This window comes from Gekko japonicus, unplaced genomic scaffold (assembly GCF_001447785.1).
Source record: "Gekko japonicus isolate JY-2015 unplaced genomic scaffold, Gekko_japonicus_V1.1 scaffold1755, whole genome shotgun sequence".
Lineage (NCBI taxonomy): Eukaryota > Metazoa > Chordata > Lepidosauria > Squamata > Gekkonidae > Gekko > Gekko japonicus.
This window is the reverse complement of record NW_015166474.1, coordinates 240,196-253,280: the sequence shown is the minus strand read 5'-3', so window position 1 is coordinate 253,280 and position 13,085 is coordinate 240,196. Positions and strand designations below refer to the sequence as shown.

The following is a 13,085-nucleotide window of genomic DNA, read 5'->3' as shown; positions in this document are numbered from 1 at the left end:
TCCCTCCCTCCTAACGCCGCAGCTTTGGGGACTCCTGGGGCGGAGGCCAAAGCCCGCTCACCTGACAGCCCGCCCCACAGCTTCCTCCCCCAGGAACTTTCAACACCACCTCTATGCCGGGGGACGGCGGGCAGGACTTTTCTCCAAGCAGGATGAGCGCTCGTTTACTCAAGCGCTCAAAGCCGGAAGGTTTAAAAAAAACAAAACAAAACGCACAGAGCGGTCATACGGCCCTAATCGCAATCGTTGCGAACGATGGCTGTCCAGATGGGCGAAATCGCGCATTCAAAGCGCAAGTGCCAGGAAAATACTTGGTTTTCCCGGGGGCAGGAAAACCCGGGAGCATTGCGGGAGTGAGCCCGCTTCGGCGCGGGAGGCGGATTCGCCTGTCTGATCAGCAAACTTAAATGCGGGAGGGAACTCATTAGCATAATAGGCCATACCCAACAGCAGGAACTCATTAGCGTATTAGGCCACACCCCTGACAGCACAGCTTATTTGCGTATTAGGCCGCACCCCCATGTTGCCAGAAGTGTGGTCATCCAGCCACACCCAACTTTTGCTTCTTATTCTGTTTACCTTGTTTGTTGTCAAAACCCAGGGCTCTTTGCATGTTAGGCCACACACCCCTAATTGTAGCCAATCCGAATGAGTTTCTGCCGTTGGGTGTGGCCTATTATGCTAATGTGTTCCTGCTGGGCGTGGCCAACTTGGGAGCCAGCCGGAACTCTGTTCCTGTGCGTTCCTGCCCAAAAAGAGCCCTGCATATTGAGCGGTTCCCGCTTAGCTTGGCCTTCTGGTATGTAAGCTGGTGGTGAAAAGTGACCGTCAAGTCACAACTGATTTACGGCAACTCGGTGAGGTTTTCAAGGCAAGCGATGTGCAGAGGTGGTTGGCCCTTCCCTGCCTCTTCGTAGTGACTGGGGACTTCCTCAATGGGTCTCCCATCCAAATATGAACCAGGGCAGATCCTGCTAAGCTTCCAAGAACTGGTAAGATCAGGCTAGCCTGGGCTATCCAGAGCGGGTCGGTACATGAGTTAGGAATGTCAAAATTGTAAGCACCGAAAAGGCCTTCAGTCCTATCCAAGAACACCATCGGGGTTCAGTTTTGCTGTTTCCTGTCTTGCATGAGTTCCGAGTTAAGAACATGAGAACATAAGAGATGCCAATGTTGGATCAGGCCAAAGGCCCATCTAGTCCAACACTCTGTGTCACACAGTGGCCAGAAATACCAGGTGCCATCAGTAGGTCCAGCAGTGGGGCCAGGACATTAGAAGCTCTCCCACTGTTGACTTGACCCCCCCAAGCACCAAGATGACAGAGCATCACTTGCCCCAGAGTCCCTATCTATACCTTGTGGCTAATAGCCACTGATGGACCTCTGCTCCATATGCTTATCTAATTCCCTTTTGAAGCCGTCCCTGCTTGTAGCCGCCACCACTTCCCGTGGCAGTGAATTCCAAGTGTTAATCACTCTTTGGGTGAAGAAGTTCCCCCAGTCCTGGTGGAATCTTCCAAGGCATCTTTAAATGCCATGGAAAATCTGATGCTCAGCCTCAGGCATACCGATTTCGACTCCTCCAGTTTCCCCCCTTTAAATTGAAAGAATGTATGTGTAATGCTTTGTACTCTGCAAATCCTTGCATAAATGCCGCTCAGTATTCTGAACAGATGATTCGATACTGAGTCAGCCCCTCGGTCCGTCTTGATCCGCGCCATCTCCTTCAGCCGGCAGTGGCTCTCCGTGGTCTTGGGAAGACCAGGGTCTTTCCCGGCACCGCTATGACTGAAGTCCTTTTGAGTGGAGGCGCTTAGAAGTGAACTTTAAGACCTTGTGCATGTGAAGCGTGTGGCTCTCCCGCTGTTACTGTTCCTTTGTTCCCGTGGCATTGAAATGCTGCTTCTATTAATACGATCAAAGTAATATTTTGCAGCACTTTTATCACAGTGGAACATTGAAGGTATGAGACTGCCTGAACCTCTGAAAGAACGAGAGCTAGATTTGAGTCTGGTAGCAACTGGGGGACCGGCAAGATTTTCGGGATACAAACTTTCGGGAGCTTTGACTCTTGAAAGCTTCTGCCCCAAAAATCTTCTTGGTCACTGCTCCCGGACTCGAATCGAGCTCTTCTAGTGCAGACAAATGTGGCTCCCTTTCTGAAAGAAGGAGAAATCTGACGTGTCTCGTTTTCGTTTGAAATTTCTCATCTGAGGTTGTATGTCTGAAGCAGCGATGGAATGGTTGCCTCTACGTGGGAAGAAATTACTCGTCTTTTAATGTCCTCTCACATTAAGGAAATATCCCCGCAAATAGAAAAGTAGCAGAAATGTTCTAGCCAAGAGCTGGGCTGACGGGTTTCCTGTTTCATTTTGTACGAGAGGAGTCCCGAGCACGGTGCCCGTGGGCCCCGCCACCTCCCGACACAGTTTTGAGAAAGTGGTTGCAGCCAGGTGGGGTTCTTACCCTGCAGGGCTTCTGATTGGTCACTGGAGATCTGATTGGTTGTGCAGATTAAAATAACATTTCAGTTGCAGCTGTCACCACAGCTTGGTGTAGGGGTTAAGTGCGCGGACTCTAAACTGGGAGAACCGGGTTTCATTCCCCACTGCTCCACTTGCACCTGCTGGGTGACCTTGGGCAATGCATCGTTCTTTCAGAGCTGTTCTCTCAAGAGCAGTCCTCCAAAGAGCTCTCTCAGCCCCACCTACCTCACAGGGTGTCTGTTGTGCGGAGAGGAAGGGAAAGGAGATTGGAAGCCACTCTGAGACTCCGAGTGAAGGGCGGGGTATAAATCCAATCTCCTTCTCCTCCTCCTCCGTGCTGGCTTTATTCTCTCTTGCCCCCAGGCCCGTATCTACAGTGGGGCCTCTCGGGGCCTGGCCCCCTGACTTACCACCAAGCACCCCCTAACTCCCCATCCAGCCCAGGCCCCTTGAAAAATCCTTATTTTATTATTTTTTTGGTGCCATGGTCCACGGCCGCACTGCACCACGCCCTCACCCCTCTTTCCCAGTGGGGAGAGTCCTCCACTGACTCTCCGAAGCAAATACGGTCCGTCCATTTTACCCTGTCAGCCTTCTGCCACCTTATGTGGAGCAGAGAACCGAAAAGGAGACATTCTTGTCTGCTCCAGTTTTTGAGAGCTTACGTGAATGATCTGTGACCCCGCACTTTGCAAAGACAAAACGAAGTCAGCCCCTGGTGAAGTCTTGTTTTAACTGTGTCAAAGCAGGAAACAGCAAGGGCCCTCATGTTTCCGTGGAAGGTCGCCTTTAACAAGGACGGTCTGTCGTGACCACCATGAGGTGCCAAAGTTAAGGCTAGTAAGAAAGAGACATACAGCTGACACAAGTGTATTTTCTTTTAACCCTCTGTGACGCTATGCTGCCAGTTCTGGCCAAGGGGTAAGAAGCAAGGTCATTTGGAGAAGGCTGAATTCCATTTTAGCACAAACTGTTTTATACGACTTGCCAGAAACCGATCTGGGGATTTCTCTGTCATTATTGGTGTTCAGTCGCTTAGGAAAAAACTAGAGAGATTGCCAATTACTGCGATTGTGAAGGGGTCCCTGTACTTTTCTTGATTACATTTGGATTTTACATAATTACCTCCCGTACTGTACTTCCTGCATTTCATGGCCTTCTGAACCTGCCACTTACCGATATTTTCCCCTTCATAACTCGTATATGTCTGTCTAATAGTGTTGCCAGATCCGGGTTCGGAAACTCCTGGAGATTTGGGGGTGGAGTCTGGGGAAGGCAGGGACCTCAGTGGGGGACGATTCCATAGAGCCCACCCTCCGAAGCATCCATTTCCTCCACGGGAACTGATCTCTGTAGTGTACAGGCAAGCTCTAGTTCCAGGATATCCCCAAGTGCCAATGTTCCCTCTAAGCTGTGGAGTCTTGTGAGCAAAAATTCGACTTTGTGAGCTACTGGTATTAAAGTTGCGAGCGAGCGATTTGGCTCCTGCATAAATCAGTTTGCTCTGGAGCCCTCCTCCCTGAGCGAAGAGAAAAATGTGTGAGCCGGAGGCTAAAAAACTGTGAGCTGGCTCACACCCACTCAGCCTAGAGGGAACACTGCCCAAGTCCCACCTGGAGGCGGGCATTCCTACACCTAGTTGGGACCCACTACACGCATACAACAGTCTGCAAAACTTATGCTAGAACAAAAAAAAAAGAGAAGAGAGTCTTTACGCTTCCGCAAGACCCTTGTTTGTTTTAATTGATCTTGAATTTTTTTTCTGTGTCAGATGCAACAGGAACATGTTGCTTTTGATGGGGACCTAGGGGCCATGATGGGTCAAAGGTTAAGATGCTGAACTGCAGACCGCACAATCAGTAGCTCGGCAGTTCAAAACCCAAGTGCCGCTTGATGGAGGGAGCTCCTGCCAACCTAGCAGTTTTGAAAGCAAGACATTGCAAGTAGATAAATAGGGACCGCTTCGGTGGGAAGGTCACAGCGTTCCGTGCGCCTCGGCGTCTAGTCATGCCGGCCACATGACCATGGAAACGTCTTCAGACAGCGCTGGCTCTTCGGCTTGGAAACGGAGATGAGCACTGCCCCCTAGAGTCGGATTCGACTGGCTTTTGAGCAAGGGAAACCTTTGCCTTTACTAGTAGAGCGTCAGTTGTGGGCAAACTTTCATGTTCCCCAGAACTTTCCTTCAGTGTAAAAGAAAGAGGGGAGGGGAGAGACAGAGATGCTTCAGGACAGGATGGAAAAGCCCAAACAGCCTCTGGACTTTAAAAAGATGGATTGTGGGAGATGGTCCCCGGGCTCTTTTTGTAGCAGGAACTCCTTTGCATATTAGGCCACACACCCCTAACGTAGCCAATCCTCCAAGAGCTTACAGAGCTCTCCTTACAGGAGCTACTGTAAGCTCTTGGAGTATTGGCTACATTAGGGGCGTGTCGCTTAATATGCAAATGAGTACCTGCTACAAAAAGAGCCCTTGTACCAGCTGGGATGGAGAAGCAAGCAGCATCTGTTTGGCCTCTGAAAATAGAAAATCGTCAAACGAGGGCACCTTTGATTGTTCCTTGTAACATTGCCCGAGAATACGGGTCACCAACAGGGTGCCCGGGGCGCCAAGGTGTCCGCCAACACCTTTCCTGGCACCTGCCAAGTGTTTTTAGAAGGTGGGCGGGGCCTCATGTGGCTTTTGCCCAGCAAGGCTTCTGATTGGCTGTGCAGATTTTTTTAAAATGTTGCTTTGGCAGCAGAGGCTACTGCAGCCCAAGGATCTTCACTGTGATCTTGAATTTTTTTTCAAAGATCAGCTGCGGCAGCCATTTTGGCTCCGCCTCCTGTGGCCATTCTTTTGTGGCAGCCATTCTGTGGCAGCGTCCACCATGCTGTGTCAGAACTCTAAAAGTGCCCACAGACTCAAAAGGGTTGGGAGCCCCGGCCCGATAGTATACAAATCAGAGTTTTGGGCCCATGTGCTGCTAGTAGGAATGTGTGTGACCATAATATTCATCCCTCCCAACAGTCTGCTTAAAAACAGACCTGGGGGTGTGATGTGGTTTGGGGCTGCAGTGCTGGCGAAGAGGGGCTGAACTCTGTCTCTTGCAGCATCTCTCCAAACAAAAATGTCCCTGCCCAACCAGACCATATGGGAACCTGCCTTCCCCTTCTCCCATCAAGGCATAAAGCAGGCTGGGGATGGAATGGGGAATCCCCCCATTGAGATCAGATAAACTTTAACAACCCTTTCCGACATTTGGCAGCCCTAGGGTTGCCAGCCTCCAGGTGGGGCCTGGGTATCTCCCGCTTTGGCAACTGATCTCCAGCTGACAGAGATCAGCTCCCCTGGAGAAGATGGCTGCTTTGGAGGGTGGACTAGGGTTGCCAAGTCTGGATTGGAAAATACCTGGAGACTTTGGGGGTGGAGCCAAGGCGTGGTTAGGGGAGGGGAGGGGCCTCAGCATAGTACAATGCCATAGCGTCCACCCTTCAAAGCAGCCATTTTCTCCAGGGGAGCTGATCTCTGTCGGCTGGGGATCAGTGGTAAAAGCAGGAGATCTCCAGGCCCCACCTGGAGGCTGGCAATCCAAGGGTGGACTCTGTGGCATTGTACTATGCTGAGGCCCCTCCCCTCCCCTCCCCAAACCCCGCCCTCTCCTGGATACACCCCCAAAGCCTCCAGGTGTTTTCCAACCCAGACCTGGCAACCCTTTGCAGCCAAGATCTGTGTCATCCCAATCCCTGTGGCTTTTTTCTTTTTTTGCAATGAAATTGCATGTTGGGGGATGAGATCCAAACCCACCTCCATAGCATCACACACGGTTCTTACCCGGGTGTTAAAACATGGGTCTATCCACAGGGTGCCCAGTGTTGTCTCCTCTGAAAGGCAGTGACTCTCCATGGTCTTTCTGAGCTAGGGTTTCCAGCCCCGAAGGCACGGGATCCCTTGCTGCCAGGCCCCCCCAGGCCACGATCAGCTGACTGAAAGTGGGGCTTACCGGGAACAGGAAGGCAGCCCAGGCTGTGTTGCCCACGGCATGGCAATGGCACTTCTGGCATGTGCTAGCAGTGATATCGATATGTCAGTGATGTCATGGTGATGCTTTGGTATGTGCAGGGCTATTTTGGGGCAGGAACGCACAGGAACGGAGTTCCGGCTGGCTCCAGAGTTGGCCACGCCCACTACAGGCCAAACCTCTGCGTGCCTGGCTACAGAGGGAAGGCCTGGAGAGCGACCCCTCCCCGACGACTCCGAGGCGGGCGGGCCAGGGGGGGGCCTGCAAGCACCGGGGAGGCATTTAAGTGCCTCCCCGTGCCGGTCCAAGGGCCAGCTTGCCCGGGCTCCCCACAGCTGTGGGGCACCCAGGCAAGCCAAGGGAAGGCAGTATAAACTGCCTTCCCTTCCGGGGGAGCTTGCTTGGGCTTCCTGCAGCTGCGGGGCTCCCAGGCAAGGGCCGGCCGGAGTCCCTGCAGGCACGGTGCACCCAGGCAAGCCAAGGGAAGGTATGTGGGTATGGCCTAATATGCTAATGAGTTGTGCTATCAGGGGTGTGGCCTATTATGCTAATGAGTTCCTGCTGGGCTTTTTCTACAAAAAAAGCCCTGGGTATATGGGTAAAAACTCTATGGTAGAGGTCATTTTCACCATAGAGTTTTGGCCCTGATGTGACATCCAAAAAAGATTATGTCACTTCTGGTACATGCCAGAAGTGACATCGCTGATGACATAACCTCGGCTTCCCTCCCACTCCTGGTAAGCCCCCCCATCCGCCACTGGTTGCCAGGATCTGGCAATCCTATTCTCAGCCCTGCTGCCTTTTAACTGAAGATGCAATCGCTTCAGCTGTAGACTTTGTTCATGCAAAGGATAAGCTCTATCTCCAAGCCATGGCTCTTTGCCCATATTAATACTACAAGTCAAGTCAGCCTTTATTGGCATAAAATATCAATACCATTTATACATTTTAAAACCAGTTGAAAGCACACATATAAAAATCTAAAAGAACCTTAGGCGCAGCTTTAAAGCCAAGGAGAGAAACTTAGCTACCTTCTCTGTAATGTCCGGGCTGAGATCACTTAAAAGTCTATGCACCGTAAGTGCATCAGAACAAGCACCCATACTGGTTAAAAGAGAATATAAATGTGTGATCTGTTACTGCTAGCTAGTTAAGTATCAGCAGCACTGTAGAAACGAATGCTAGTAGCCCCAGTTGGCTGCAGTGAGGTACACAGGTAGGGGTGTGCAATTTTTTTTAAAAAAATTCGGCCTGATTTGGATTCGGCAGAATCGGGCAGAATCAATTTCGGCCGGCAGAAAGACTCCTGCATAGGGATGTGCACTTGGTTTGTCTAAACCGAATGCACCCCCGAAAATGGCCCATTTGGGCCCCTTTCGGGCTGCTGCAGGCCGATTCAGATTCTCTGATCTCAATTGGCTTGCCGCCGAATTGCCGCTGAATTTTGGTGGCCATTCGGCCCCATTATATCCTATGGGCCATTGAAGTCAATGGCGAAAACATAGGGTATATTCTGGGGGCTGGAGGGGAGGGGGTTTGAGGGAGAGGGTCCAAACTCTCAGGATAGCTGCTGTAGCCTCTCCCCAAGATACCCACCAAGTTTCAAGAACATTGAACCAGGGGGTCCAATTCTACGGGCCCCCAAACAGGTTGCCCCCATTCCCTCCATTGTTTCTCTATGGTGGGAAAAAAGTAACTCCCCCACCACCACCACCACCATAGAGAACAATCGAGGGGATGGGGGCAACCTGTTTGACAAACCGAATGCACATCCCTATACACAGGTATACAAATATGCAGCCAAATGTAGTTATATCTGACCTTATTGATGGAAAAGATCCTTCCACAGACAGAGTGGATGCATGACTTTCCTTTCTTATCCTGGGCTTCCCCTGGCCGGTGTGTCATGTGCTTCTTCTCACCTAGAGCTTGAAGAATCTCAACAGAAGTGCCCCCCCTGCTGGAACCGCTTTGCTGTGAAGTTTCTCATCTGGGACTGTTGCCCGCTGTGGCTGCTGATCAAGCAGAAAGTCAAGTTCGTCATCATGGATCCCTTCAGCGACCTCACGATCACCCTTTGCATCGTGCTGAACACCCTCTTCATGGCCATGGACCATTACAAGATGACGAAAGACTTCGAGGAAGTCCTCAACATCGGTAACCTGGTAAGCAGAGGCCGTCATGGTGCTTCGCATGCTCAGCCCGGAGGGGAGACAGCCGGCTTGGATGGGCCATGGAAGTCCGCCATTTCTTTCCAACCAGGGATCATTTCGTAGAGAAAGAGGTGAAGGAGCTCATTAGCATAACTCATTAGCATAACTTATTTGCCTATGCCACACCCCCTGACATCATCAGAAGTGTGTCAGAAGGCCACACCCACTGCTCAGGCTCCACTGGACTGTTTTGGATTGCTAGCTATTGGGGGGGGAACGCGCAGATCTGTTCTCACAGAAGAGGGAGAGCTTGTACCTGAAGGTGGGCTGGCTCTGCAACTTACCTGGCTCCTTCTTGCTCCATGTGGCCCAACTGAGTGCTGCTGGGAGCAGGAGGCAGGGCTTGTTGCATGTGCCCAGCCCTTGGGCTCCTTACTGCCGGAGCTCCGTTCCTGTGCGCTCCCGCAGGAAATGACCCCTGTTTCCAACCCATAAAGTAAAGTGCTGCTGGCAGGTCTCAAATCTTAGGCACGTGAGGGCTACCCAGGGAAGTGCTATTTAAGCTCTCAGGGCCGAGTCCTATGGATGGATTGAATCCTTTTAAAAAAGCTATTTAAGGTAGTGGCCACCATGACGTCTTTGGTAGTGGAGTCCATTAGTAAATTATGCATTGCCTGAAGAGGTCCTGAAGCTATTAGCAATTGTGGCCTTGGGGGAAAGGCCCAGAGTGCTGAATAGGGTGACCAACTCCTGTTTGGGAAATCCCTGGGGGGGGTGGGGTTGGGGGAGGGATGTCTGGAGGGTATAACGTCATAGAGCCCACTTTCCAAAGTAGCCATTTTCTCCACACGAACAAATCCCAGATGTCCGGAGGCAGCCCTGTAGCTAGCAACTTTTTGCTGGGGGGCAATTTTTAGCTCAGGGGGATAGCCGTTATATGTCCGCATGGAGCTACGCGCATTCTTTCCTCCCTGCCCTGGACCGTGCTGGTTCCGATGGGGCCGATCGACTAATTGCAAGCCAGTGGACTTCAGAGCTGCAGAGTGCACAGCTGGAATCCTGTGCCTTGTCTTCCCAAGTTGTCAGTCACACAACACACACACCTCCCCCAGCACATAGGATCTCCTCTTCCTTCTGCAAACATGGGGAGAGTCACCCGCCTCTCCCTGGTTGCAGAACTTTGGAGAAAAACTCACTCTTAAGTGAAGATGGTCTTGTGAGATTGGACCTCCGATCCTAGGCAGCCCCTGTTTCACCGACAGGCACGTAGCTACTGTGGAGCTCAGGGGGAGGAGAAGCCAAGGCTCAGGTTGGGGGCCTTGGAAGAAACATTAGGGGGCCGGGCCACTTGGGCCCTGCATTAGCTACGGGCCTGTCTGGAGGACAGTTGCAATCAGGGCTGTTTTTGGGCAGGAACGCACAGGAACGGAGTTCCGGCTGGCTCCCAAATTAGCCACACCCAGCAGGAACTCATTAGCATAATAGGCCACACCCAACAGCAGAAACTCATTAGGATTGGCTACATTAGGGGTGTGTGGCCTAACATGCAAAGGAGTTCCTACTACAAAAAAGGCCCTGGGTTTTGACAATAAACAAGGTAAACAGAATAAGAAGCAAAAGGTGGGTGTGGCTGGATGACCACACTTCTGGTAACATGTGGGTGTGGCCTAATGTGCTAATGAGCTGTGCTGTCAGGGATGTGGCACAATATGCTAATGAGTTCCTGCTTTTGGGTGTGGCCTATTATGCTAATGAGTTCCTGCTGGGCTTTTTCTACAAAAAGAGTCCCTGGTTGTAATTCTGGGAGATCTCCTGGAGGTCGGAGGCGTCACTTGGAGGCTGGCAAGCCTAGGGCTGAGTCATTAGTAAAAGCCAGGTCACACTTCCCTTTGTCCCTGCAAAACGGAGCTCTTCCGCCAGGCCTGTGGCTGAGGCAGCGGGCATCTACCAGCTGGCCTCCCCGTTGCTGTTGCATGAGATCGTTACGGCTCGGCATCGGCCCACTCATTTCCTGGCTGCACAAAGTGAAAATGAATATACTGCGCTGCCCACTTTAAATGTTTTAAATGGGTTTTATTCTGTTGATTTGATTATCTGATCGAATTGTTTTAAGATTGTATTGGCTTTATTGTTGTGAGTCGCCCTGAGCCCACTTGCGGGAAGGGCGGGATATGAAACAAAGTAATCAATAAAATAAATATTGTCCGGTGGCATAAGGAAGAAGAGGAAGTGATTGGATCTATAACCCCGCCCTTCACTCGGAGTCTCAGAGCGGCTTACAAACTCCTTTCCCTTCCCCTCCCCACGACAGACACCCTGTGAGGCAGGTGGGGCTGAGAGAGCTCTTCTGAGGACTGCTTTTGAGAGAACAACTCTGAAAGAACTTGTGACTGACCCAAGGTCACACCAGCAGCTGCATGTGGAGGAGTGGGGAATCAAACTCGGTTATCCCAGATTAGAATCTGCCACTCTTAACTACTACACCATGCTGGCTTTCTAACATAGGCATCTTTATCCTACCACTTTTAAAAGGAGCTCTCAGTAGCCATGGCATATATACCTCTTCTGTCATCCATTTTATTCTCACAACAACCCTGTGAAGTAGACTAGACTGAGAGGGAGTCAGTGGCCCAAGATCATCCAGTGAGACGTATGACAGAATGGGGACTTGAACTTACGTCTTCCCAGCCCTAGACTGTTTCGGTAAACACGACACCATGCTGGCTCTCAGCGCAACCCACTGGGTTTGTTGCACAATGTCCGTGAAGGATTGTAGAGTGTTCAAAGTGCTATGGGAACACCGATTATTATATTCCAGTTTCAATGCCCGTGAAGGATTGTAGAGTGTTCAAAGTGCTATGGGAACACCAATTATTCTATTCCAGTTCTCATTAATATATTTGTAAAGCTGCACCTTTCCTTGCAGTGTGAGCATTTGTTTGTTTTATCGAAGGAGACGAAAACGAGTTGGGTCGATTCCCGAGAGGCGGCACATTCCCAGATGTTAATCTTTGTTTACAGCTATAACGAAATATCAATTGAAAATGATGATCGAGCGGATGCGGCGTTCGGTCTGCCGGCTCTGCAAGCTGTTTGAACAATGCCGCAGCAGCAGTTCAGGGCCGCCCCCGGCAGAGAGCCTTGCTGAATTTCGGCTCCCGGGCTGTCATTCAGAGGACATCAAGGCGCTATTTCGGCTGGTAGCGGAGGATAGGTCTCATAAGAATGGGTTTAACTTGTAGGGGGCGAGGTATCGGCAGGCTATTGGGAGAAACTGTTGAACAATAAGGGCAGTTCAGTGGTGGAATCGGTTGTCCAGTGGGGTCGCCAGCTCTGGGTCTGGAAATACTTGGAGGGGGAACCCTGAGGGGGGTGGGGTTTGGGGAGGGGAGGGACCTCAGCGGAGGAGAATGCCGGAAGGTCCACCTTCTAAAGCGGCCCTTTTCTCCAGCAGAACTGATCTCTCGCAGGGCTCTTTTTGTAGCAGGAACTCCTTTGCATGTTAGGTGACACGCCCCCTAATGTAGCCAATCCTCCAAGAGGTTACAGAGCTCTTCTTACAGGGGCTACTGTAAGCTCTTGGAGGATTGGCTACATTAGGGGTGTGTCAGGGGTCGTTTTGTTGCAGGTACTCCTTTGCATGTTAGGCGACCCCCCCCCTAATGTAGCCAATCCTCCAAGAGCTTTCAGAGCTCTTCTTACAGGGACTACTGTAAGCTCTTGGATGACTGGCTACATGAGGGGTGTGTCGCCTAATATGCAAAGGAGTTCCTGCTACAAAAAGAGCCCTCTTGTTGTTGTTATTATTATTATTATTATGTATTAAATTTCCGGATCACCCAATCCTTGAGTACACAAGGCTCTGGGCGATTTACAAGAAGTAAAAAACAATATAAAAAGACATATTAAAATCGACGATCAGTTAGTCCTCATTTCATCGTCTCCAGATGGCGTCCATAATTTGATCCAAAACCTACTCTGCATTGTTCTTCTATCTAGCGGGCAGGTTAGGGAGGAGGCTGAAGCGGGCAGAGTGGAGGAAAAGAGGATGTCGGCTGTGATGGGGAAACCGCCGCTGTCCTCCACCCAAACGCCTGGCGGAACATCTCTGCCTTCCAGGCCCTCCGGAATTGCATTAAGTCCCGCAGGGCCCTGAAGGAAGTTGGCAGGGAGTCCCACCAGGTGGGAGTCCCGGCTCTGGCCAAGGACAGCCGGATCACCGGCAGATTGCTCTCTGTAGAGCATAGAACCAGGCCCGTAGCCAGGATTTTTTCAGTCAGGGGGGCATTTAAATGTCTTAGGGGGTACTGGCTAATCGAATTAAAGGAATACCCAGCATGCAAAGGAGTTCCTGCTACAAAAAGAGCCCTCTTGTTGTTGTTATTATTATTATTATTATGTATTAAATTTCCGGATCACCCAATCCTTGAGTACACAAGGCT

General features: G+C 50.9%; 1 protein-coding gene across 1 annotated transcript in view; it reads left to right on the top strand.

The window, feature by feature from the left end:
• Window positions 1-13,085, top strand: part of LOC107111187 (sodium channel protein type 5 subunit alpha-like) — a gene marked incomplete at both ends in the record, with an annotated part of 379,380 nt that overhangs the window by 127,192 nt on the left and 239,103 nt on the right. Inside the window, one exon of the mRNA XM_015412116.1 lies at window positions 8,417-8,655. Within this exon, the coding sequence (XP_015267602.1) occupies window positions 8,417-8,655 (239 nt within the window). The remainder of the gene's footprint in view (window positions 1-8,416; window positions 8,656-13,085) is intronic.